The sequence below is a fragment of the Bubalus kerabau genome, chromosome 12 (assembly GCF_029407905.1).
Source record: "Bubalus kerabau isolate K-KA32 ecotype Philippines breed swamp buffalo chromosome 12, PCC_UOA_SB_1v2, whole genome shotgun sequence".
NCBI classification, from domain to species: Eukaryota; Metazoa; Chordata; class Mammalia; order Artiodactyla; family Bovidae; genus Bubalus; species Bubalus kerabau.
The window spans coordinates 18,754,001-18,781,690 of NC_073635.1; the positions used below are offsets into that span (position 1 = coordinate 18,754,001).

A 27,690-nucleotide genomic window follows, 5' to 3' on the forward strand; every position below is an offset into this window, starting at 1 on the left:
CCAGTCCTGGTGGCCACTGCTGAGTTTTCCAAATTTGCCTGCATATTGAGTGCAGCACTTTCACAGAGTCATCTTTCAGGATTTGAAATAGCTCAGCTGGAATTCCATCATCTCCACTAGCTTTGTTTGTAGTGATGCTTCCTAAGTCTAGAGAGAAGCAAGTAGATGCCTTCACCTTTTGCCTAGAAGAAACGCCTTTAAATAAATAAATAAATAAAAGCTAAGACAAAGCCACAAGTTGTTCAGCTATAGTCACACATTGGGTTAAGAGGGACATTGTCAAGAAGACATTTTAAAGGACATATTCAAGGATGTTATTTCACTAAGGGTCCTATATTTGCAAAAATGTTTTCATAATCAAACTGCTAAATCTGAAGGAGAGTGCACAGAAAGTATGAAGATGTAAAAGAACCCTGGGGCAGGCAGGGACAGGGGGTGGGGCAGGGAGGGTGTTGGCCCCTCGGATTCCCTTTCCAGCACATCACACAAATCTAAATGATCTAAGATCCTTGAATTTATTTTGCTGACTCTAGTTTGTCCTCCCATCACTCTCTCAAAATCAACATGAAAAGGGAAAACAGAGGTCTTCCAAGACTCTCTTTATATTCAGTAGTTAGTGGTAACTTATGACTATGTTTTCAACTTTCTTCTGTCGAGTCATTGACTCCTCCTCCCCTCTCAGTTTCCAGGGTCATTGGGCAACCCTTTATAAATCACGGGACTGGATTTGCTTTGTTTGGTTTTGTTCCAGCTTCTTCATTATCTCTTCTGTTGTGTACAACACAGTTTTATAGACACACCAGATAAAGTGGAGAAACAAAACCAGATTATTCCCAGACTGCCTGCCAGCTGATTTTAAATTAGTGCTTGCTGCTGGTACACAAAACAAGGAACAGTGTTTTATTCCTGAGTTTTTAGACTAGAAATGGGAGGGGCTAGCTAACTTTCGGTTCCGTCAAACATCTTTGTTCTTTCTTTGCCTCAGTTTCTTAATTTGTTTAATAGGGCTGTTTATAATTTTGTTTTCTTCCCCAATTCTCTATAGTGCAAAATGCCTTGGGTATTTTCCCACCATTCTAGTATTAAAAGAGGAGCAGGAAGGATGTATGTATAACCATTTATAATTATCTAGATCTTGCTTCCAGAATTTATTGGTCTTCAGTTGTAGAGTTTCAAGAAATCTCTGAAACTATGTCAGTTCACAGAGTCAATCCCACAGAATTGATCCCTGGGTCAGGGAAACCCAGTGAGTTTAAATAAGTCACTGCAAGTCATATGGCTAGCTAGGTCATATGTGCCAGGACTTGAACCTATCTCTTAGTATTTTCAACTGAACACATAACTCATTTGTACTCGAATTTCAGAATGCTTAAGCAGACTTAAGTTTTGAGCTGGATTTCTACCTCAGTCCAGGATGACTCTTGGAAATATATGATCTGGAAGATTCTGAGATCTTGGTATGATTGCAGGGAATTATGGTCTGATTATGGGCTTCCCAGGTGGCCCTAGTGGTAAAGAACCCACCTGCCAATGCAGAGATGTAAGAGACCACAACTTCCATTCCTGGATGGGGAAGATCCCCTGGAGGAGAACGTGGCAACCCACTTCAGTATTCCTGCCTGAAGAATCTCATGGACAGGGGAGCCTGGTGGGCTACAGTCCATAGCGTTGCAAAGAGATACGTCTGAAGGGACTTAGCACTCAGACATGGTCTGATTCTGTGGAGAGTCTAAGAGACCTAACCCCCTCCTTGAACAGAACCAAATTCCCCAGAATCTCACACTCAACCCACTTTCTTCACGGTTGACTCAGAGCAGAGCTGACACAGCTCAAACATTCTAGAGTACACCCACATCTCTGGCTTAATGTGGACAGAGTGGAGTGGAACAAGGATTCAAGATCAACCATTAGTCCAAAGGGTCGTCTGTTGACCGTCATTAACTTGGTTATCACTGCAGGCCCGTATCTTCTCTCGAATTAGTTGTAAGTGAAATCTCTTCAAAACAAAATTTGCTTTATCCATATATATTTTTTTAATTTTGCAGAAAGCCGCTAAAGACTCATCAGCGAATATGAATCACAAATCAGCCCCGTGTGCATGTGGGTTCTGTCCAAGTCTACACAAGAGGGGAACATTTTGTTTTAGAAATGTGAGATGTATGAAATGCAAATCTGCCAAGAACCTTCCTCCGAATTGCTCTGGGACTAGGCAGGGCAGCCTGGGACCTTGCGAGGGCGGCGCGGGGTTGGGGGGGGGGGGGGCGGGGGGAGAAAACAAGGCAAGTGTGAGTCAGGTAACGCCCTTGGGTGGGGCCCGGGAAAGATAAGTGAGATCACAAGGGTAGAGAGCACTGAACATTTGTGTTCCACTGAGTCGGATCCATAATAAAGTTAGACAGTGGCGGTATGGAGGCCCCCAGAGTCCACAGCCTTTAGGTTCTCGGTGGGGGGCAGCAGGCAGGGAAGGGTCGACCTGGTTCTGCCAGAGGTTAACGCACGGTCCGGGCGGACCCAGGAAAGTTCACCTGATTTTGCTAAAAAGCTGCAATCCTGTGCGCAGAGGTAAACAGGGTTGGAAGCGAAATCGGAACTGCAAAATCCAGGCCCTCGCGCAGGAGCACCCCTCTTTCCTTCCCTGCCCGATCCCCTCCTCCGACCCGGGATGAGAGCAGGGCTAGCCGTCTCCGGCAATCTTTTGGTCTCTTGGGGGGTCAGACTGCGGGACCCCGCCCATATGGCCTCCGGCCCCGCCCCCGACCCCGCCCACATCGATCTGCCCGCCCCCGGCGGAGAGCGAGCCGTCTCCGCCCTCGCCCCCGAGCTGCGAGGCTGCAGGACTGGTGCCGCAGTCGCCGCCTCGGCCACCGCGCAGCTGCCGGTCCACCTCCGCCACCGCTTAGCCGCGCTCGGAGCCCGGCCGAGGAGGCTGCCGCCGCCGCCAGGAGCCCGCAGCCCGTGCCCCGAGCCCGCCGCCGCCGCCCTCCGAGGGCGCCCCAGGCCGCGCCATGGTGAAGGTGACGTTCAACTCGGCTCTGGCCCAGAAGGAGGCCAAGAAGGACGAGTCCAAGAGCGGCGAGGAGGCGCTCATCATCCCTCCGGATGCCGTTGCCGTGGACTGCAAGGTCCGAGGGCCGGGGCTCTGGGAAGTGGGCCCGCTGGGGCCCCGGGAGAGCTGCGCGGGGCCAGGGCGGCTGTGCGCCCCGGGACAGCGCGGGGCGCGCGCGGGACGGGGGTCTCCGAGAGGGCCGAGCGCTCCCTTTTCTCGGGCTGCTCTCCGTTCTTGTCCGGCGCAGCTTCTTTGTAAGAAAGTGCGTGTGCAGAAAGCGGTGCCCGGCGCGGGATCGAGGGCTTGGGGGCCTCCAGGGGAGGAGGATTGGAGAACCGGGCCGAGTGCACGGTGCTTGGTGCAGTCGAGGAATGTGCGTGCGTCCTGGCCGGGGTTCGTTCCGCCTGGAGATCAGCGGCGACATGCAAAACGACAAAACAACAACAAGAGTTTGGCACGTTCTCCCAGTATAAATAATGTCCCTAAGATGGCTGACATCATTACAAGCCTAAACCGCAGTTGCTTCCTTACTTTCGTTTCCAGGCTGAACTGCACTGGGACTAAGTCCGGCTCCTGTAAGCCTCTTAATTTTAAAAGCGGTTTTTTTGTTTGTTTGTTTTGTTTTGTTTAACCTTCTCTTTTTCCACGGCCTTTTGGTAGCGGCAGGTGAACTTCGCCGTGGGGTCTGGAGAGGGAGGAAGCGGGCGAGGGGAGAAGGCAAGGTGATGGTCTGCTCAGAATAGGTTCTGGCTGTTCACTTTGTAACTGAAATATTCCCAGTAAAGGTTACTGATAGCTATCTGGATGTTAGTGTAAAACCAACAGTTCACTTTTAAATTACATCAGCAACTTTACGAGAACCCCTTAAGCTAAGTGAAACTAAACAAACTTGTTCTACGTCTCTTTCAAAATTGTCTTTCATCCCTTTTAAAATTGTCCTCCGTCCCTTCAACAACTTTTCTTTATTTTACAAAATCCCCCTTTTAGCCCTAAGCAAAAATCCGGAGAGGAACTATTATCGTGCTACGGTAATACTCATTTAGGATGTGATTGTAATTGTCTCAGAAGTTGAATAAACAGGAAAGGTTCACAACCTTTCTACCAGATCTTCTTCAGGCTGCAAAAATTTAATCCTATACAAATTAGTTGTAGAATTATTTATGTTCGTAACTTTATATTTTTTTGTTAGCATTTTTCAAGACCTGCTATAAGTAGGGTAAACTTAGTTTTAACTTTAAAAAACCCAGTAACTTGTGCAGATATAAGGACTGTTTTTTAATATATTACTACTACTGGGAAACGCAGTGTGAAAAATGTTTGAAAATACAGTGTTAATCTGCACGTGCCTGTACTGGGTTTTTGAAAATGTTCTGGTTAAAAACACAAATGTCAGGAGTTGATTTTTAAATGACTGTCTTGCCTTGAAATAGGAAGTGAACAGATTGCCTAAAAGGATTAAGCGTTTTGGTATTGGTATTGTTTGCCTGAATCCATTGCAAAGAGTCTAGGTTTTAGAGAAAATGTTTGGAATCCACAGAAGATAATTCCAGCAGCAAATTATTATCTGAGCTCTGTATTTGTCTAACATTCATTGTACCTAAATTAGATTGATATTCAAGTACCCCATCATAACAGACTGAAAAACATATATAGAGATTAGGTAGATTTTAATCCTATTACATATCTTTTTAAAAATCCTATGAACAAATACAATTCCTCTCATTAAAAAAGAGAGGAAGAAAGGATCCAATGATGTCACTTCAGATAGCTTTTCCGTGTTCCTGTTGTGAAGGAGATTTGAAACGCTGGACAAAAATCAGAAATAATTTGCTGGGTAGCTGTAAATCAGATTTTGGACATTTATTGTCATTTCTGAAACGGTGACTGTGTTTTCAGATTCTCACAATTTCACCATATTCAAATATTGTGGTCATAGCAGCAGTTAAAAAAAAAAAGTAACCATTCCTAGCTCTGTTTTCTCAGATCCCCATATCCAAAGAAAAATACTGGAACTAAGCTGTGAGGGCCTGTCTTCCTTTATAACCACACAGCAGTCATGGATGAACTGGCAGATACAAAATGACTAATACTTTTTCGAGCTGTGAACTCAAAGACCTCTTAAGTGAGTGACAGAATATTGCTGTACATTAGAAGGAGAATCATTATAACCCGTCAGTCACTTAACAGTAAAAGCAAACCTTACTTAGTAACAGGCATTTGCAGACGGTCTCTTAGAGCTGGGACAGTGATTACATAATGTTCTCTGACTCCTTCGGGTGACGGTATCATGACCACTGAGTTTGACTCTGCGAATTCTGCACAGAATCAGCGTTCCTGTGTTTGCCTGGGGCATTTCCTTGCCTGGTTGGTCTAGAGGATCCGGTTTAGCTAGTTATGAGTAAGAACTCCTGAACAAGAATTTTGAGTATCTTTAACTCTCCCAGACCACAGAGTCCTGAAGACCATTGTTTCTCCAGATGTCCCCTTAAGGATCACCTGGTATCACCTGGGATTCTGGTTTAAAAATGCATATTCTTCAGACCTTCTGCAGTAAAGAATTCTGATCCCTCCGGTCGGCTGGCTTACGTAACTCACATTCCAGTACTTTTACACTGCTCCTGTCTTTGGCCATTTCTTTAGCTCTTTTCTCTGGAAGCTGTTGCATTGTCCTGTCTTTTAGATTTGTCTTTTCAGCAGCTGTTAATCCCAGCAGCCACATCTGTGGATTATATTGTCTCAACTAGCTTGCTGTTTATTATTCTTTCTCTACATTTCCCCCTAGGTTTTATGTAATAGAGGTGAATTTGAAATTATGAATGTTTTATGTGAGAGGCAGCAATTCATTCATGAACTTTTGTGTTTTTACTTTGAACTTTGACACATTGTTATATATGTGTAAATATCAAAGAAAATACTTAATGTCCTGAGTCAGAAGTCCCAGTTTTGTCAGTACACAACTGCTTGATCTTGGGTTTAAGGTTTTTTTTTGAAGAGTTCTTTATGTATAAGATGACAGGGTAGGACCAGATGGTCTGTAGAGGACTCTTCAGTTTTAAAATTCTATGAAAATGGCAAGAATTACATAATTATATTTGGCAGGAGTCAGATTGTTTTAACTGTGTAAAATAACAGTTCCCCTCTCACCCTAACTAGACTGTTCCTTTTTTTCCTCCCCTTGTTCAGCTTGTTACATGCCTTGCTCTTATTAAGTAGCTGTGGGTCACGGAGAAAGGAGATGGCTAGAGGTATTATGTAATAAGCTAAATTTTCATTTTGGGTTACCTCACTGTAGAAAAGTAGCTGTCAGTAACTCGTGTTGTCATGCCTGATTATGAAATGCCTTTTCCAGTATCAGGCCTCGAAGAAGCTCAAGTTTTCTTCCTAGGTATCCCTGTAAATTGTTTTGCTGATAATGTTGCCTCTTCTCTGCAGTGCATCGTATTGTAGACATCCTTAAAAGGAAAAGTGAAATGCTTGTGGGGGGGAAGGAAAGGGCAGGATGGAGGCCTAAGTGAAGGACTACTAGCCCAGTAAGCTCTGAGTCTCCCATCACAAAACGGCTGTCTCCCTCCTAATTCTTTTCACTTTCTGGCGTTTCTCTCTGCATAAAACAGGACTGGTCATTTAGCTTTTTGGTGATGTTGGTGTTCATTTTATTTTTTGTTTGGGGGGAGGTAGAGGGGAGGAGGAACATAAAATCTGACGCCATATACTGAAATGTTTTGGTCTTTAGAGAAGGGATGGGGGAGCTTGCTTCCCTTTAACAAAAGTGCCTATCATTACCCTGTTGTATAATTTAGTGTCGGTAAACCATTGACCAGCAAAAACTTTACAGTCGCTGCATTTTAGTTCTTCGTGAGGGTATTGATATCTGAAGTGAGGATTTAGTGCTGGGAGATAAATTAATTGCCCCTGTGCATACCAAGTGACCTTGGCAGGATCTCTTGTGTCCACATGCCTCGTGGGCAGCTGCTGCTCCAGAGGGTGGAAAAATTGTATGTTGTGCAGCTGAAAACTGCCCCAAGACCCTGCTTGGGGTCTTCCCAGTGTCACCTTAAACATAATCTTCTTCGGACTAGATGGAACCGAATATATTATCCTTGGCAAAATCATAAACCTGTAAGACATTTTGGAATTCAGCTCAGCCATATTAGAGATTTAGGTGCATAGAAGTATTACTTTAACCAGAAATATCTCTCGGAACACATGGTACAGGCCTATTTAAATTCACTTAGAATTTAACTTAAAAATTTTCAGTGTGTTTTGCTAGAGCTTGATGTAAGGTGGGACATTTTATTCCTTATTTGTTCTTTCATACCCTAACCTGAATACCTGGAACGTCTGTTTAAAAGGCATCCCCCCCCCCCCCCCCCCCAAGGAAAATGCTTTCTGAATTCATGGCATAACTAGAACTTCAGGAACTCTTTCGTTTATCACAGTGTCAGCAGAGGAAGAGCCAGAAAAAAATTTGTCTTTTCAAAATGACATCAGTGAATCCATCCTCTTAAACTTTTTGGTAAACTTGTCACTTTTTATTAGAGCTTCAACTAAAGGAGTTCAGGACTTCGCCATCAAAGGACTTTTTCAGGCCATAGCTGCTGCCTGTTAAAAATAAAGGATTTGACAGTGCTGAATTTCTGAATGTGGTGGTTTTTGTCAAAATGCTGTAGAAAGCAATAACACTGGAGTTATGTTTTCAAGAAGCTTATGTGTAAAGAGTTATTTCCTGTCTTTCCTATTTACTTTGCACAGCTTAATAATGAAAATTTTACAGGGTAGACAACTGAAAGTTGAAAATTAGAAATTTTTTTACAGATATGACCCTAAGAATATCATTAAAAATCATTCAGTTGTGATTTTCCCTTTTAATCAGTGTTTATGATACATATACTTAATAGCTTTAAATAATCCTATTTTATGTTACCAACAATTGAGCAAAATTGTAAACAATTGAAGTTTTTTTGAATTCTTGAATTGATCAAAGGGAAAAAAAGAACTTAATAACTTAATGAAGTATTTCTATAATTCTGTCATTTGGGGGAAAATCAAGTAAAATGAACATAAACTTATGCAGAAGAATTCTTTAAAAGTGACAAAATTACTCTTGTATTTATGATAGAGGGATATTCTAATCTTTTATTTAATTATCAATATTTATTGATAAATGATAATATTAACATTGATAAGTTCTAGCAGTAATTATATGAGCTAGAGCTAAGATATATTTGTCGGAAGATAATTAATGTTGAAATTAAATTTGCACAGTTTATAAATCCTAAACATTTTCAAATTAAAAATGTAGGGAGTTTATTTGCAAAATTCATGCTAAGTGGGTGTGAGGTGTTTAGTACTTTCATATTCTGAAATACTTGCATAAACCTTTTTTGGCATAGTTGAATTTCATATTTTAAAAAAGAAGGTTTAACGAAGTTTTGTATGTTTGGATGTTTTTAACTTTTAATGCCAAAATTAATCTTGGATTGTTTTCTTTGTTTTAAATATGATTATGATGTTTAAAATTTTGTAATATAAAAACCTAAAAGGTAAGTTGCATTATTCAGTCACTTACTGCAACATCCAGAAGAAGAATCATCTTTATGCTGGGAAAAATGACTTTTCAAGGTCAGTCCATCTAGGTCTGCAGTTTTTTGGGGGGTGGGAGGACACTGTGTGGGTTTTGTGGGATCTCGCTTTCCTGACCAGGATTTGAACCCTGGCCACGCAAGAAAGCCTGGAATCCTAACCACTAGGCCACTCGGGAACCTAGGTCTGCATTTCTTAAAATTCATTTTTTTTTCCAGCCAGCCTCTCTAGTATTTCATTTCTGCTGTATATACCATGGCAGTTTTTTCATTTTTCATTTTCTAGCTTTCTCTTCAATTTATTTTACCTTGCTTTCATTTTAATGCTAGGAAGAGTTTCCCAATTCTATCAGTTTTAGCTAGAGCAAAAACTAGGCATGTTAAGCAGAGTTGGCAAATTCAATACTCATGGGCCCAAGTAGATGTTTTAGTGAAGCCAAGCTTTTTTCTTTTTTCATTTTTTTGCATATTAAGCAACTTAGACTATTCTTCATTTTCATTTAAAAAGTGAAGGATCCAATGTTGCTTGATCCTCCAGGTTTTAAAGGCAAGCTGGAATCGGTTTCATTTAAAACTTGATTTTTAAATATTAACAACTAATTCATACAAGAATTTCATGCACAGACATAGACGACGGACACAGGCCACCGTTTTACAGTCTCCTTTACAGTGGAGAGCAGAACTGGCAGATTATGGCCTACTGCCTGTTTTTGTATAACCCATGAGCTAAGAATGATTTTTTTAAAATACATTTTTAGATGTTTGGGGAGAAATAATCAATTTCTTCCATTTGCCCCAGTTCCCTCACAGTCGAAAAAGGGGTATCGCTTGGGAAGCCACACTGTCTACTTATTGAGAACTCAGACTATGCAGTTTATACTTGAAGGGTTTAGATTCTGTCTCTACCATCTCCTGCGATACTTTGGGGAAGTTACTACAACTCTCTGTGTCTTTCTCCATCAGCTAACTGGGGAATAAGATAACTTGTAAAAAGTGTATCACAATACCTAGAAAGGTGTATGACTCAGTAGATGCTATTATTCCTGCTACAGATTTTTTTTTTTAATGATTCAAACTTTTATTTGGCACCACTGCAAGATTTCTGGAAGTAGACTTCAGGGTGGATGTGCCTGAGTGCTCAGTCATGTCCAGCTCTTTGCAACCCCGTGTACTGAAGCCCGCCAGGCTCCTCTGTCTATGGTGTTTTCCAGGCAAGGGTACTGGAGTGGGTTGCCCTTTCTTCCTTCCTCCAGGGGATCGAACCTGAGGCTCCTGTGTCTCCTGCATTGCAGACAGACTCTTTACCCTCTCAGCCATAGGGGAAGCCAGGTAGAAGAAAATTAATGAAGCAGGGCAGTTACTCATTTTATACTGTTTCTTATAGACTAATACCTCAAATTCAACACTGTTTTCAGATCGTGTCAGAGCCTACTGGCAAAGGTTAATATTACTACCTGGATCTGATAACTTGGGCAAGTCCTACAACCTCCCAAGCCCCAGTTCCCTCACTTGTAAAATAATATAATGGCACTGACCTTAAATAGTGTTCTTGTGGTAGAATTAACAGTCCCTGGTACATAGAAACTCATTAAATGTTAGCACTTTCCCCCAAATCGCCATCTGTTAAAAGTCCCATTTTTACCCCCCTCCTCATTCTTTTGTTGGAATGTTACTTCTTGTGTTACAGTTACTGCTCATCCCTACTTCACATGTCAGTTAAATTGCAGTATTGTTGATAAGTAACACCCTGCTCCCCTGAGATACTCTGTCAGAGAGTCATTCCTGCAACATAAAAATCCTTAGCGTTCAGTAGCTATGTCCATTTTTGTATAGAAGTATTTCTTATTACAGAATAGAATGTTGATATAATTTTATAAATTTAATTTGGGGTTTAACCAAAGTAATACTTAGTTTTAAAATGCAAATAACTGTCCTGCCCTATCTCTGAAGAACGCACATTTTTTGGGGAACCCACTTTGTACATTAATGGTTCTCAAACTTTTTGGCCTCAGGACCCCTTTGTATTCTTAAAAATTGTTGAGGGTCCCAAGGAGCTTTTGATTTATGTTGGTTATATTTATTAACTGTATTCAAAATTAAAACAGTATTTATAGATTTAAAATAATACAAAACCTATAACATGTTAGCAAAAATAACATTTATAAATAAAAATTTCCATATAACCAACAGACTTTAAGAACAGTAAGAGCAACGTCGTTTTAAATTTTTACCCTTTACAGAGTGGCTTAATAGAAGACAGCTGAATTCTCCAGTTAGCTTCTGTGCTGTGTCATACATTCAGCTCCTGGGAAACTACGCTGTACACTGTCCAGAGAATGAGAATTGTGGGGGGAGTCTTATTTTTATTACGAAATTAGTTTTGACATTGTGGACCCCCCTCACATTGTGGTGTTTGTCCCTAGAGCACATTTGGAGAACTTCTAAATACTTGATATTTCATGGTTTTTGTTTTCATTTGTGTTTTTTGCAGTTTTGGTATTACCTACTGGTAATACCTTCCTAAAGGTAGGTATTTATCTTCCTAAAATGGGAAGTGACTATTTAGCCTTTTTTATTTGTTTATATAGTATATACATAGTCTCTTCTCCTGGTATAGTTACAATTAATGTCTGGTTAAATTGCTGATCCAAGCTTTTATTGTAATTGACGTGAAACTTAGATCGGAGTAATGTAGTATAACTTTTTCTACTTCCTTTCTTGTACAAAGCCATTATTTTCCCTGAATTTGATAATTGGCTTCTTGAGTCGAGAGAGGGTTACTTAATTTTCTGTGTATTGCTAGTTCATCCTCAATGTCTCTGACAAACTTTCAGATAACAAACTTTCATATCTACAAACTTATCAGATAATTTACCGAGTTTTCTATTTTTCTTGGTGATATTTCACTTGTCATTCTTCAATCTTTCCACCCAGATGGTTGTACTCTAGGTATGTGGCTGCACAGATGTCCTGAGTAATTATTACCCTCGAATTATTCTGCCTTGGCCTCCATCCTCGGTTGGATCTTCAGTTTTATAAATCCAAGAAACAGCATTTAGATGAATTTTTTTTTTTAAGCCTGTCTGAGAATCTTTATTCTGTCTTTACATTCAATTGATCATTTATCTGGGCATAAAATTCTAGGTTAGCTGTAATTTTCTTTCAGCATTTTAATGGCGTTGCTGCATCTTCTAGTCTGATGCCATTCTGGTTCCTGGTTCTTTGAATATGACCACTTTAGTTTTATTTTTCCTCAGGAAGCTTGAGGTTTTTTTTCCTCATGTTTTCAGCTTTTAAAATTTCTATTGACATACTTTATCTTCTGTCATGTCCATTTTCTGGCTTATGGTTTATTTGCTATCCCTTTACTATCACTCTGTTGAGCTTTCAGGAGGAAGTAAAGATGACTGTTTAACTGGAAATCAATAACAGGACTTTCAACTCAGCTGTCTTCGTAGCTTTAAGACTTACTAGATCGTTTAACGTTGAAAATGGAATTTTAATGATAATAATAGAAAACAATAGGAATAGTAGATAATAATAGGAAACCATGTTCATTTTTATTAGCATCAGTTTAAGGTCTGATAGGATAACCTATAGAGAGGCATCTGCTTGTCTCCTTTTTTAATATTCCAAAATTGTCTTTTCATGAGTAATTTTAAACACAGCTCCCTTACCGCCAACTTCATGATTTTTGCTTTGTGGCTTTATTTCTCTAACTTTACTAGCTTCATTTTTGTAATAACATCTTGCCTTTTTCATCTTTGAAATGTTTATATCGTAGTGAGCCTGAGTTATTTTCCTTCATTGTTCTTCCTTCATGTGCATATGATTTAAATACTTTTTCTTACTATCCTTTGTGAATTTGATGAATAATAGAGAAAAATTCTGTTAACTTCATCAGCACGTTAATAACAACAACACTACTGTTGCGGCAGTTAACACGTGGTGCTTCCTGTGAGTGGGACTCAATTGAGTGAACCTCTTATGATAGGGAAAGCTGGAGAAACTCCAGTCATTTCTGGTTGGATGTTTATCTGTAAAATGACGTATTGGACTAAAGGACCTCTCATGGCTCTTGTAGAGAGGATCATTTCTTTCTAAGAAGTATACTGATCACATAGTCAGAGGCCACTGTTGCATGACCAGACCTTATACTAAGAAGTTAAAATTTACTGAACGCCCAACCTTCAAAAAACCTCTAGTGTAACTCAGAGAGACCGACCAACTATGTAAACCAAATTAATCACAACTTACTTAAATATCTGTATCTGTTTTCACAAGAAAACAACCCTCCTGGATCCAAGAGTGAGGCGAGTAGTGGGATAAGGGAGCGAAATCAAATGACTGCTGGATGTTTCCTGTACGTGTATTTGGTGCTAGGCATAGGTGCAAAGCACGTTTTACAGTGTATTCACTCTATAGATAACAAATATCTGTGACCTCAGGACTGGAATTATTTTTTTCTAATAGTCATTTTGTATAACTTCCGAATTTCTGAACTTGGATGGAAGATATAGCTTTCCACCTTTGAATTATTTTATGCTTTTAAAAGACTATACGTGGAATTTTCCTGTCAAAAATTCTGCATTTTAGATGGGATGACTCATATTTGAATACAAATGTATAATTATCTTGTTGAATGACATTAAAATCAAAGATTTTATACAAAAATGAGTCCAGAACAGGTTTCCTTTCCCCCTCCTCTAATTTTGACATGTAATTCTATGATGAATTATAGAGCATTCCTATCATATTTGAAAATCTTTGGAAGATGGTTGATACTCTCATTAAGCACAGTATGAACTCATGATTCAGCCAGTAGCAGAAGAAATATATCTTGACCAATTTGTCTATCCCTAGTAAAGACTGTTACTGACAGGAAATGTCATTTGTGTATAATAGTGTTGTTTACAAACGTCTGTCTGTTACTGCTTGTCTAGGTTTTTCTTTTGACGACCCACTACCTTCATATCTCACTAATATGAATTTGAAAACCTGATGAAATATTACACTTCTCTTCAGTGTAAATGGAATAAACGCTATATAGAAATGGTCATCTTTTAAAATAAGTAGAAAAAAAGAATAGAAGATTTTAAGGTATTCCTATATTAATATTCTGCTATGTACCAGATACTCTGCTTGCTCCTAATCATGTAAAAAGTGATTAAGTGACAGTCCATCACTAAAAGCATTTATAGCCTGATCTTTTTCTTTTTTATAGCTCTGGCCTATTTTTTTGTTTAACCTCGGCCTGTGCTAATTTTATATAATGCCAATAATTTGGTTCAGATTTTCCTATTTCTCACAGTAGTTAAATTGTTATGCAGTGGATTTAAATTGCTAATTTTTTAATTCCTGTTTTGCTCTTTGTGTCATAGGATTTGTTAACAAATAAAGGACATTAAAGAGAAATTGGTTTTGTAGACATTATAATTTTAGATTAGTTTCTGTTTTGAAAAATCTCTCCCTACTCAAGTGTAAAATAATGCAATAACCTTATTATCCATATAATGCCAATCACTTGGAAAGCTGCTCCCTTTTTGCATCTCATACATAAGATTTCTCATGTGGACTTTCTCACATGGTTGAGATAGTAGCAGTCTTGCTTACTTGAAAAATCAAATGAGATAAAATTCAGTTTTACTTATTTAAATAAGCAACAGAAACTGCAAACAGATATTTGGTGGCTTTATAGATTTTTTTAGCTTCTTAGCCATAGATTTTTGTGTTTTACATATAGTGGAATATAGTTGGTAACCAGTTAATGCTGTTAATGGTGAATAGGTTGCTGGATCATGTCTTTTTGATCCTTCCATGATGGGAAAGAAAGCTAATGTAGAAGCCAGGTGACTTTAGAACAAGTGCTAGTGGTAAATGAATGAAACTGCTGTTCCACATGATAGGAATCAGATGGAGCAATTGCCTGTATTACTTCAGTGGTTTGAGGGGTCTAGTTAGGAAATTATTTTGGAAATATTTAAAAATAGATGTTCAGTGATGACCAAGGTTTTTATTTTTAATTCTTATTGGAATAGGAAGTCACTTTCTTTTCCTCTCTAGTAATGTCTTTTTCAGTTGGCTTTTTCAGTACTTTGCTGTTCAGTTCTGTCACTCAGTCGTGTCCGACTCTTGGCGACCCCGTGGACTGCAGCACGCCAGGCTTCTCTGTCCATCACCAACTCCTGGAGCTTGTTCAAACTCATGTCCATCAAGTCAGTGATGCCATCCAACCATCTCATCCTCTGCCATCCCCTTCTCTTGCTGCCTTCAATCTTTCATTTATGGGGTCTTAGGAAAAAATCCTCTCCTTGCTTCTCATAAGCTGGGAAAGGAGAGGAATTCAGATTTATTGGAGTATTAGTTACATACTGAAAATTTCAGCCCCTCGAACTTTATACAGTTCTGTTAATTTTGACCAAGATATGCAGTTGTGTGATCATATCATTTTGTAGTCTGTCCCAATTTTCTGTTTCTATAATTTACCTTTTCCAGAACCTCATACCTATGGTATTATACTGGGAGTGGCTGTCCTTCATTCTCATTGTTCCTGTCCTGAGAACTGGGCGCCATCTCAAACATGTTTGATGCCCACAGTTCTTGGACCATAGCTTTCTATGAGCTTATCCAATACCTGGCTGCTCTCTGTCACCATTTTTGCTTATGCCATTCATGCTTGGATTTATTCTTTGCCAAAGAATACCTGTTCTGTCATTTAAAGGATTAAGATGCTTTATTCACCATATTAATCTAGTCTCTAAAACCCAGAACTCTAAATCCTTTTATGTGGAGAAGTGGTTTAAAATTAGATACTCAGAAGGAATCATACATACCTAGTCATAGGTATGGAAGTGAAGCTTGAAGTTCAAAACTAAGTGACTTTGTGGAAAAGAACTTAGTATGTTTGGTCTTGAGTATGCCAAAGCTTTTGACTGTGTGGATCACAATAAACTGTGGAAAATTCTGAAAGAGATGGGAATACCAGACCATCTGATCTGCCTCTTGAGAAATCTGTATGCAGGTCAGGAAGCAACAGTTAGAACTGGACATGGAACAACAGACTGGTTCCAAATAGGAAAAGGAGTACACATCAAGGCTGTATATTGTCACCCTGCTTATTTAACTTATATGCAGAGTGCATCGTGAGAAACGCTGGGCTGGAAGAAGCACAAGCTGGAATCAAGATTGCCGGGAGAAATATCAATAACCTCAGATATGCAGATGACACCACCCTTATGACAGAAAGTGAAGAAGAACTAAAAAGCCTCTTGATGAAAGTGAAAGTGGAGAGTGAAAAAGTTGGCTTAAAGCTCAACATTCAGAAAACTAAGATCATGGCATCTGGTCCCATCACTTCATGGGAAATAGATGGGGAAACAGTGGAAACAGTGTCAGACTTGATTTTTTGGGCTCCAAAATCACTGCAGATGGTGACTGCAGCCATGAAATTAAAAGACGCTTACTGCTTGGAAGGAAAGTTATGACCAACCTAGATAGCATATTGAAAAGCAGAGACATTACTTTGCCAACAAAGGTCCGTCTAATCAAGGCTGTGGTTTTTCCTGTGGTCATGTATGGATGTGAGAGTTGGACTGTGAAGAAAGCTGAGCACTGAAGAATTGATGCTTTTGAAGTGTGGTGTTGGAGAAGACCCTTGAGAGTCCCTTGGATTGCAAGGAGATCCAACCAGTCCATTCTGAAGGAGATCAGCCCTGGGATTTCTTTGGAAGGAATGATGCTAAAGCTGAAACTCCAGTACTTTGGCCACCTCATGTGAAGAGTTGACTCATTGGAAAAGACTGATGCTGGGAGGGATTGGGGGCAGGAGGAGAAGGGGACGACAGAGGGTGAGATGGCTGGATGGCATCACTGACTCGATGGACGTGAGTCTGGGTGAACTCCAGGAGTTGGTGATGGACAGGGAGGCCTGGCGTGCTGCGATTCATGGGGTTGCAAAGAGTCGGACACGACTGAGTGACTAAACTGAACTGAGGAAGAAAAATGATGAAGGAGGAGTTGAGAAAACTAAAACATAGATGAGAAGTTAATTTATGAAAATTTGAATTATTAGATTTTTTTAAATGTTGGCAGCTAATTCTGTATTTTGTAAAACAGTGTACAGGCTAAACAGCACACCCCCAGGCAGCCAGCCTGTGCATCCCCATGTTTATCCATATTACTGAATGTGTTTTAAAAAGTACATATTTTGAAATAAACTAAATTTACTTCTGATGCTACTCTGAGTTGAATGAATTGTATTTTTTTCCCCTGAATGTCAGTATTTATATTAAAGTGTTTTTACACCATCACGTTCTTTTTCTTTTTTGTAATATGATTTTTAACTCAGAGAGGTATTTTCCTCGTTGGTAATTCTGGTTCTTACAGCATTGTTGTTGCATTTGCTCTAATAATGCAAAGTAATATTCCTGGGAGCTTTGAAAAAATGTCTCCTCATTCATTCTGCAAAGAAGGCTCATGAAGTGAGTTGTTAGTGTGTAACAGAATAAAAATTATATGAAAACCCTTGCATCTTGTCTGAGATCAGTTTATAATTGAAGCACATATACTAAAGCTACTCTTAGGGAACTCATTGAGGTGACCTAATTCTTAACTAATTGAAGTACCAGAACTGAATTTATCCTTCATTTTGCTTAAGATATAGCTGGTTAAATAATTTTACTGTATAATACGGTGATAAGATTCATTTGAACCAGAGATTAGTAGTGTCAGAGTGATAATGTGTTTGAAGCAGTTTCGTTCTGTTCCTACTGTGGAGGGTGACAAGGGTGATTATGGGCCAGCGTGTGCTTCAGCATCTTCATTTATAAACTGGGATAAAAACTTGAGGTTTTCAGAAGATTAATGAGATGATAATTGTATAGCACCTGTGGGAGTTCTTTTACCTTATCAGCATAATTTAAGGTGTACCAGTTTTATTGCAGTACCAGGGCAGGAAATGTCTGTTACTTGTTTAAATTAGGCCAAGTGAAGTTACAGATCTCAGTGAAGATGTTCTTGTTCATGAGTGGTTTTCCTTTTTCTTACTGTTGTGGTTAATTACGAAATAATCCAGACATACCAGAAAAAAAGAAGAGTTCAGAGTACCATTTATGTTTTTTAAATGTTTTTTAAGTGTTGAATATGTGGTGTCATTTTTTAATCCAACTTGACTTTTTTGGGTTCAGAATTCTGTTTCTAAGATTAATCTCAAAGTCAGCAGTGCTAGTTGGCTTCATTTAGACTTTAATTGTATGAACCTATAATACTTTATTTTTTACGTGATGGACATTTAAGTTATTTCCAGTTTTTTTCTTAATGACCATTCTGCAGTTATCATTATTGAGCCTCTTTCTGTGTACAAAAGTGTTTAGAGTTATAGTGCTAGGAATGGAATTACTGGCTTGTAAGATATACATACCTTTAATTGTATTAGATCCTGCCAGATTGTCATTCAAAACATTTGTAGCAGCTCCTGTCTTTGTGCGAAAGTTCTCAAATCCCATTGTTCCACACTTTCTCCAGCACCGGTGGTGGTAGACTTTCTTTAATTGTCGACTGTAGGAACTCAGTTGATATTTTTTTCTCTCACTCCCCATATTGAAATAAACTTCACAGGCAGTAGGGCTTCCTTGGTGATCTAGTGGTTGGGAGTCTGCCTGCCAGTGCAGTGGACACAGATTCAATCCCTGGTCTGGGAAGATTCCTCATGCCAAGGGGCAGCTAAGGCCGTGCACCTCAACTGCTAAGCCTGTGCACCCTGGAGCCCACACTCTACAACAGGAGAAACCACTGCAGCGAGAAGCCCGTCCCCCAAAACTAGAGAAAGCCCACCAACAGCAACAAAGACCCAGAGCAGCCAAAAAGAAAAATCTTTACACACAGTAAAAATGCACTTGTTTTATGTATATAATTTGATTGAAATTATGGTCATTGTATAAAGTCATATATCCACCACCACTCATGATATGAAACATTTCCATCACCCTAAAAAATTTCCCCATGGCTCTTGTATCTTCCTTTCACCCTGACAGCCACTAAGCTGCTTTCTGTCATTGTAGTTTTTCCTTTTCATAGCTAGTCTTTTGTGTTGGAATTTTTTCACACTAATGTTTTTGAGATTCAGTGTGATTAAACCACACTTTATTTATCCATGCATCAGTTAGTGGATAGTTATGTTGTTTCTGCTTTGGGGCTATTATGAATAGTGATGCTATGACTATTTATGTATAAGTCTTTGTCCTGTTGATTTTTAATTACTAATCTTCAGCAATTTTGCAGAACTCTAATTAGTTTGAATAATGTGGCTTCCTCGGATTTTCTGCATAGACAGTTATATCACTTAACGTAATGACAGCTTTGTATTCTTTTTCCTAATCTTCTTTTCTGTCCACGTTCTGTCATTTTTGTGCTGCGTCGGATCTCTAGTACAGTGTTCGAACAAAAAAAATCATTTCTAGTGAGCGTCCTCATATTCCTGACTTGAAAGGTTATGGTTTAACTCTGAAGCTTAAGTGTTACATATGAGGTTTGGGACAGATTTTTGATCATTAACCTTTTTCATGTTAATGAATTTCAACTGTTCTAGTTTGAAAAGAGATTTTATTATGAATGGGAGTGAGAGTTTATCAAATGCATTTCCTACGTATTTTGAGATGGTCATGGGGCTTTTCTTTAATCTTGTATGTGGCTTTTTTTTCCCTCTGAGCTTACTCTTTTAAGTTTTAAAATTTAATTATTTAAAATACATTTTTAAATCACTTAGGTTAAAAACTCTTCTATCTTGAGTATACTTTCATCGCTTCTCCATGACTAAGACTGTAATAAAGGAACATCATTTAACTGTCATGCATACTGTTAATTTTAACTGTAAATTGCTTAAGGTCTCAGCCATGTCTTAATCACATTTGAATTTCCCACAGGACTTAGCACAGCACGTTGCAAATAACAGGCCCTTAATGTTGAACTGGGCTAAGTACTTCGGGCTACTATTCTTCGCTAAAGAGCCACAGTCTCTTGTGGGTTAATAAATTCTTATGTTGCCCCCACCTTTCATTACCATGCTGGCTGTTGATGTAACTTTGGGGGTCATTAAAAAACAACCAAGTTTTAAAGCTTTTAAATTTTATCCACACATCAATTATTTATTGAGTGCCAACTAAATGCCAAGGTTGGGTTGGTGCTACCATACTAACCTTACAGGAATTTAGAGAAAACAAGAGATTAGTTAGACTTTGAAGACCTGGTACCTCTTTTATGAAATAAATGATTGTATAAGTTAGATTCTTTGGGGAAATTTAAATTTTTATTGCTGTAGCCCTGAAATGTGATTTTTGAATCAACAAGAGATAGCGTATTACATAAAGTACCTTTGTGACCTGCCCCAGTAACTTGTCCATTCTCATCTCTGCATCAGTTGCCACCACGTTGGGCACTCTAGCCATACCCCAGGTGACTCTGGAGAAGTAGCACCTTCTGGTTATTCATTCTTTGCCCTACATATGATGCCCTTTAACTCCACCTTCTGCGTTAATGAGTATTTGTCCTTCATTCCACTCCAGTATTTTCTCCCCTGAGAAGTCTTTCCCAAATCAGTCCTCCTGTGTTCTCTACCTTCTCCTATTAGAGCTTGTATCATATTTATGTTCTTTTTTGTAGATTGATTTTCCAGGCTGACCTGAATGCTCTCTTTCTTGGCCGTGGCTATACACCCATAGCACTTGGCCCATAGTAGACATTTATAATTTAGTCTTGAAAATATTGCTTGTTGACCCGTTAAAAATGATAGAGCAAAAGGCCTGGAAACTTGTCATCAGATTAACAGTTGGGACTGCGTATTCCTTTACGAGGGTCTGCGCATGCTCTCTGGCTGCTCCTTGAAGTGCTGCTACTGAAGAGGGGCTGCCAAAACAGGGGGCTGTTACACACACATCTGACGGTCTCAGCAGCTGATACCAAATGTGTAGAATTCACTGTTTCCATCTGTCATTTGCATCTCCCCACCCTGCCTCCACCCTAAAATTAATTATCCTTGGAACTGTTTCCTGTCTTCTTAGATATTTGTGTCAGACAAGGGCTCAAGCAAAACACTGTATGTTCTTTGGTATTCAAGTTTCATAATGCTTGATGACTCCATGGAATTCTTTTCACAGATGGGATGTCTTACCTGACCTGATAAATTCCTTAGGTTTATTCTCTGGTACACACTACTTCCTTGCAATGCACGTGTCGTCCTCTAAGTATACATACAGTCTGTTGACAGGTGCACCTACCACAGCAAAGTGTGATGATCTCACAGCATCTGAGTTAATCCCTAGAATTAGAGACATTTTTTCTAGTGTTTAAACTTCAGCCAACCCAGGTGCCTTAAAATTGTCCTTGGTTGGCTGGGTCATCTGGGCTTGGGCTTTTCCCGAGTGATAGCAAGTTACGATTCCTCATCTTAGAATTGAAAATGTAACTTTAGCTTTCATTCTTTCCTCTCTGAACTCTTGCTTCAACTATATCCAGTGTTGTTTTTTTGTTGTGTTGTTTTGTTTTGGCTGTGCCACGTGACTTGCAGGATCCCTGTTCCCCAACCAGGGATTGATCCGGGACCAAGGCATTGAAAGTTCGGAGTCACAATCACTGGACCACCAGAGAATTCCCTCCAGCATCGTTCATACAGTTTTCATTCCTAACTTACAAGTTATATCCTGTTTATCTATGTAATTGTGGGGTCAAGTCTACTTTGTCCTTTAACCCATCCCATAGTGAGTTTTCCAAGTAAAGGTCAGAGTTACATACAGTACTTGAGAGGCTGCACACACATCCTGCTTACTAGGTCATCTTTTATTATGTTGGTTCCAAGTCCATTGGAGCCTTTCTTTTGCTGTCTGTACTGTTTTTTGAGCCACTTGTTATATAACACCAGCAGCTAATCTCATTTTTTTGTTAGCTCTTTGCACATAAACCTGGGTACAGATAAGTTAGCTGTAACTTTGACGTGGCAGGGTGGAAGGACTGAGTTAGAAGGCAAGTGTATCTAAGGACTGTTCATATCCTGATCCTTGGTGATGTGATGTTTCAGGGCTAAATTACCTCCTTGAATGGGTCGGAATCAGAATTCTAACAATTGCATACTAGTTGTATGTCTCTTAATCATCAAGTTTTTCTTACTGAGTCTTTCCTCAATTTTCTGCTGCTTCTATCTTTAAAGTGAAAAACTTTGTTAAACTGGGATTCTTTAGGGTAGAGCAATGCATTAATGAAATTATTTCTGAATATATTTGTCCTACTTCTTTGAGATTCTGATTATTTAAAGAATCTGTTTAATATTATTTGGTCTGTCCCAGTTTTCCTGTTAATTTTTCTTGTATTTGGTTAGGAATGGCTTTGTACCTAGTGTGAAATATTAACTACCTGCAGCAGGCTGACATATAATTTTATGAATAACCTCACATACCCTGAAGTTGTAATACACAAGATGTGCATGCATGCTCAGTCACATATGACTCTTTGTGACCCCATGGACTATAGCCTGCCAGGCTCCTCTGTCCATGACATTTTCTAGGCAAGGATACTGGAGTGGGTTGCCATCTCCTTCTCCAGTGGACCTTCTCGACCCAAGGATTAACCTGAATCTCCTGCATTGGCAGGCAGATTCTTTACCACTGAGCCATAAGGGAAGCCCGATACATAAGACTCAGCACCATAATTTTACATGACAAAGTTGTAGCCTTTTCTGAATTTTTAAATATTAGAAGACATTTTAACCACAAAAATTATGCACAGAAAGTAGAAATTGTTGAGTATGTTACTGATTGCTCTAGAGGTATGGGTGGCAGGTGGGATGCTGAAAGTCAGAAGAAAACTCTCCCAAGGGCCTGGTGTCTCAGCTCAGGAGGCATCGTGCTGGGGCCCGGTGCCACCACTGAATCATTCCTGGTGAATTGTGAGTAGTGATCTGACTTCTTTGGTCTTTTGTATTTTTGTTTACAAAGTGTTAATTCTTAAGGTTTCTTTCAGTCCTGACATTTCTGTGGTTCTGACTGGAGATAAGATACTGACCATCAGTCTTTCACGTTTCAGGACCCAGATGAAGTGGTTCCAGTTGGCCAAAGAAGAGCTTGGTGTTGGTGCATGTGCTTTGGACTGGCATTTATGCTCGCAGGTGTCATTCTGGGGGGAGCGTACCTGTACAAATACTTTGCATTTCAGGTAAGTGGGAAAATGCTAAGGACACTTCTGCCTTTCCTTCACCTGTACTGGAAAATTGGCCCAAACTTATTCTAAGCCTGTGCTTTTTGTCCGTGGCCTTTTAGCCAGAGTGGTCGTTCTGTTTTCTGGTTATGTTCAAAAATTCCCTGAGCATAAGTTCGCTGAACCTAGTAGACAGTCATTAAAAGCAGAATAACATTGTTTTGAAATGCTGCTGACTGAAAGATACAGATTGCTGGATGATTTTTCAAAACTGACTAACCCTCAGTTTTCCTACCATAATTAATAGCTAAGTTATAGGATTTTTCAGTTGCCAATTGAATAAATATACCAGCCTCAGATGTCATGTTGATAAACTATAGTTTATTGCATCGACATTTTGGGCTTCCCCACAGTAGCTTTTTGCTTCTGGGCCCAGAGTACACTTGTTGCATTTCTCTCTGCCTCTTTCTCAGCCATTGGGTTATCGTAAGAATTGGGACTTTGGCAATAATGCTGATATAATTTAGGATGAAAGTTGTTTGTAATTTATTATAGGATAGGAATCCCAGTGGATTGAGACATAGTTTTTTTTCTTCTGATTACAATTATTAAGATTTATGATCTCTCTTTTGTGACTTATTTCTCTGGATTTAATCCAGTAGGTTTATTTCATTTAATATACCAGAATTTAGAGAAACTGTTGACAAATAGATTTTATTAAAATAATGAAACATTCTATAGAGCATGTATAAGTTTTCTGCTCATTTTCTGTATGTTTGAGATAATAGCATGGTGATAGACATTAGTGAAATACAAGTCATCTTTCTTAATGCAGTTTTTTATAAGAAATATATTTTTGACATAAAAAGTCATTGCAGTTCCACTGTCTAGAGATATTTGTTGATCTATCTTTTTGTTATATACTCATAATCTTTATTATATATGCCTACTTAAAAAAAATCTTTATAATGATTTGCTGTAATCTCATATTTTCCATTTAATTGTGATATATTTTAAGGAAAAATGAGAGCTACCTGTATGCCTGTAGAAATGACAGAAAAACCATCCCTTTTTTGGCTAATAAGAGAAAAATCATGTAATCAGTGAATCACAGCAAAATTAAAAGTATATTCTTTAAGAAAAATATTCCTGGTTTCTGAATATATTCCTTTTATAAAATTAAGGTCTGCAGGTAGAAAGAGGCGTGTGTTTCTTCAAATTTACTTGTCACCAGATGGATAATTGCTTTTATAGTCTATTTTTAATCAAATACAAAAAGTAAAGGAGAAATCAACTGCTTTTTTCCTTCTGAAACTGGTTTTTTTTTTTTTTTTTTTTTACAATACTTCAACACCTGATCTTAAAGAATGTGTTCACTCTGTAATTAAACTGTCTGACTTGTCATCTAAAAGTAGGAGTTTGCAAGCAAAATGCTATTTAGATAAAGGTGGCAGCTTAAGTAATACTTAACATTTAAAAACCTGTCTCCCACTGCATTGCTGAAATAGTGTTTAAACTCTCTATAGCCAGATGACGTCTACTACTGTGGAATAAAGTACATCAAAGATGATGTCATCTTAAATGAGCCTTCTGCAGATGCCCCAGCCTCTCGCTACCAGACCATTGAGGAAAATATCAAGATCTTTGAGGAAGACGAGGTTGAATTCATCAGTGTGCCTGTCCCAGAGTTTGCAGATAGTGACCCTGCCAATATCGTTCATGACTTCAACAAGGTAAGCCAGGTGCCCTGAACTGTAAAAAGAATGCAGGTCCCTTGATGGATGCTTTTGTAGTTTTACTTTTAATATTGGCTAATTTATTCTATTTACGGTTTACTGTTTGAAAAGAAAGTTTTTAAAAAGGCTTTGGGTTTTTTCTGCCCTACAAGAAAAACTCCAACATTTGATGGGCTCTTTGTCTGAGGCCAACCCTCAGGGAACCTACTTTTTCTCCCCCTTTCCTTGTCTGTCTTAATGCACACCAGATGCTGTTCCTTCTCTGCTGTTAAATTGCTTTTAGAAATCTAAATATTTACATATTTTGGTTTAACTCATTTTAATCCTCAGAACCATCCTGTTGAGTTAGTCTTTCTCAATCATGGTTTCTCATTTGAACCACAAGAACAGAGTCATTTAATTGACTTATTTCAGTCAGTTTCATCCAGTTCTCTTGTGGATGGTAGTAACTAGCCAATAGTTTCTAGATGCATCAGAGAGAAGTTAATTTTTATATACAATAGATGGATGCCTTGGAGGGCATGGTGGTTTATAAGTACAGGGACTAAGTCTCTTAATCAGATGATAGGGTATTGGAGTTAGTTTTAATAGTTTATTATTATCTGATCAGTATGTAAATACTGACTAGTAGCAGAATTTCCTCTCCCCTTTCTACTTCCATTCCTATCCTACCAAATTCTTGATTTGTTGAAATGCAAGTGATTGACACATTGTAAAGCCAACCCATTTTAATGGTACAAATTGTTCTTAAAAATCCAGTTGCTGCCTGTTTGTATATTTGTAATATTTATACATGAATCTAACAAAAATATCATCTTTTTCTTCCCAGAAACTTACCGCCTATTTGGATCTTAACCTGGATAAGTGCTATGTGATTCCTCTGAACACTTCCATTGTCATGCCACCCAAAAACCTATTGGAGCTACTTATTAACATAAAGGTATAAAACTTTCAGATACTTCTTATTGATGCTGTTATAGGATCTTGGAATTCCTTATTGAGAAATTAGGTATAGCTAGTAACCATCTTATGACAAGTAACTGAGACTGGTGGTTTGGGGTTTTTTTCCCTTGTCTCTTTTAATATTTTATTTATTGAAATTAAAATGTGGTTTCTTAAATTATATCATAGGGCCAGAGAATAAATAGTAGGCTTTAAAGAAATAAGGTCAGTGTTGCAGCTATTCAATTTTGATGCCATAGACAATATACAATATGTAAACAGATGGGCACAACTATACTCCAATAAAACTTTAAAAAAGTTATTGATTTATGTATTTTTGGCTGCGCTTGGGTCTTTGTTGCAGTGTGCGGGCTCTCTTGTTGCGGAGCATGGGCTCTAGGGTGCATGGGCGTCAGTAGTTATGGCTCTTGGGCCTCATCTTCCTGTGGCACATGGAGTCTTCCCAGAGCAGGGATCGAACTGCGTCCCCTGCATTGGCAGGCAGATTCTTAACCACTGGCCCATCAGAGAAGTCCCCAGTTAAACTTGATAGAAACAGATGGTGGGTGATAGTTTGCCAATCTCTTTTTTGTATTATAATCTCTAAAAATTTTATTTGTTTTCCTTGTCTGTTCAATATATGTTTTGAGATATCCATGTAATATAATTCTTTTCCAAATGTAGGCTGGGACCTACTTGCCTCAGTCATATCTGATTCATGAACACATGGTCATCACTGATCGCATTGAAAACATTGATCACCTGGGTTTCTATATTTATCGACTGTGCCATGACAAGGAAACTTACAAACTGCAACGCAGAGAAACCATTAAAGGTAATACTTCTGAATGTTAGAGTGTTGGCAGAAAAGTTTGTTTCACTTCATTGTGTTAAGTTAGATTTAGTTGTAAGCTTGTCATTGTTACCAATACATTGGCCATGAGTAAGAAATAAAACTATATCGTACACTGTATATTTCTAGATTGCTGAAGAATCATCTTAATTCTAAATCTCGTCTTTTCAGATGTAGAGCATAGGTGAATGTGAAATTCATTTCCTGGATGTGCCATTAGCTCACTTAGTTCACTTTCCATATGGTCCCCCTGTCTGCCTTTCCATCCTCCCACTTTGGTTCAGCCTTACTATTCAAGCTCTGCTTACCCAAAGAGTCTCTAAAGTAGCTCTCACATGTGCACTCAGGTTCTAAGCAGAGTGTGCCTTTTGGATCACATTGAAGATAACCAGTCAGGTTAGTTAGAAAGGAACCGGACTGAAGAATTAAAAGCATTGACACAACCAAGGTAGCTTTGCCAAATCGCTTAACCTTTGTTTTCTCATGTGATGATGTTATCTCCTCATTTCTTTTCAAGATCATTCAAAAAATAAAATGAAAGTACAGGTGACGGTGCTTTAGAAAGTAAGACATGCCATGCAGACACACTATGATGTGATTTCTTTGAAATTGTGGCACCTGGTTAAATGCATTCCTGGCTTTTTGTTGGCACTTTTGATGATCTGATCTGCTGTTTGATGATACTTTGATGATGAGTTACCTGAAACCTGAGGCTTGATGTCTTACATTGTGAAATGAACTTCATGGTTCATAATTTTTTTAAAGCCATAATTTTACGTATAATAAAATTCACCCTTTTTTAGTGTGTAGTTCTGAATTTCAACAGATCACCACCATATCAAGATATAGAATGTTTCTGTACCTTCAAGGTCACAAATTTGTATGTATGGCATTGTTAACTGTTGTCAACCTCTGTAAAGATACTTAGTTTAGAAAAGAGCGGAAATTATTTTCTGCCATGTTAAATCAAACTACAGAAGTTAATGGACTACAGATAGAGTGAAATATTTGTATATGTCTGAATAATACTTGTGAAGATTAATATGAATATTTATTACCAAAGAACCAGAAATTTTAAAAACTTTTCCTTTCAAACAGGTATTCAGAAACGTTCAGCTGACGCCTGTGTTACGATTCGGCATTTTGAGAACAGATTTGCCGTGGAAACTTTAATTTGCCCTTGAACAGTCAAGAAAAACATAATGGAGAGAAATTTAATACCGCAGCATAACCCCACCCTTTGTATTTTGTGCAGTGATTATTTTTTAAAAAATCTTCTTTCATGTAAGTAGCACATAGGGCTTCACGATTTTTTCATCTCATTAACTCAATTAAAACCATTATCTTTAAAAA

General features: G+C 38.7%; 1 protein-coding gene across 1 annotated transcript; it reads left to right on the top strand.

Moving 5' to 3' along the window:
• The first annotated feature begins 2,806 nt into the window (after positions 1-2,806).
• Positions 2,807-27,690, top strand: ITM2B (integral membrane protein 2B). Its single transcript, XM_055542107.1, has 6 exons — positions 2,807-3,122; positions 22,696-22,824; positions 24,333-24,539; positions 25,372-25,482; positions 26,169-26,319; positions 27,436-27,690. The coding sequence occupies exons 1-6, from the start codon at positions 3,006-3,008 to the stop codon at positions 27,519-27,521; spliced, it is 801 nt and encodes a 266-aa protein (XP_055398082.1). The 5' UTR covers positions 2,807-3,005; the 3' UTR covers positions 27,522-27,690.

Excerpts from the sequence above, each read along its gene's own strand:
- ITM2B (XM_055542107.1), top strand. The coding sequence starts at position 3,006 with ATGGTGAAGGTGACGTTCAACTCGGCTCTGGCCCAGAAGGAGGCCAAG. Across the intron at positions 24,540-25,371 it reads TCGTTCATGACTTCAACAAG|AAACTTACCGCCTATTTGGA; the intron begins GTAAGCCAGGTG and ends TTTTCTTCCCAG. Across the intron at positions 26,320-27,435 it reads ACGCAGAGAAACCATTAAAG|GTATTCAGAAACGTTCAGCT; the intron begins GTAATACTTCTG and ends CCTTTCAAACAG.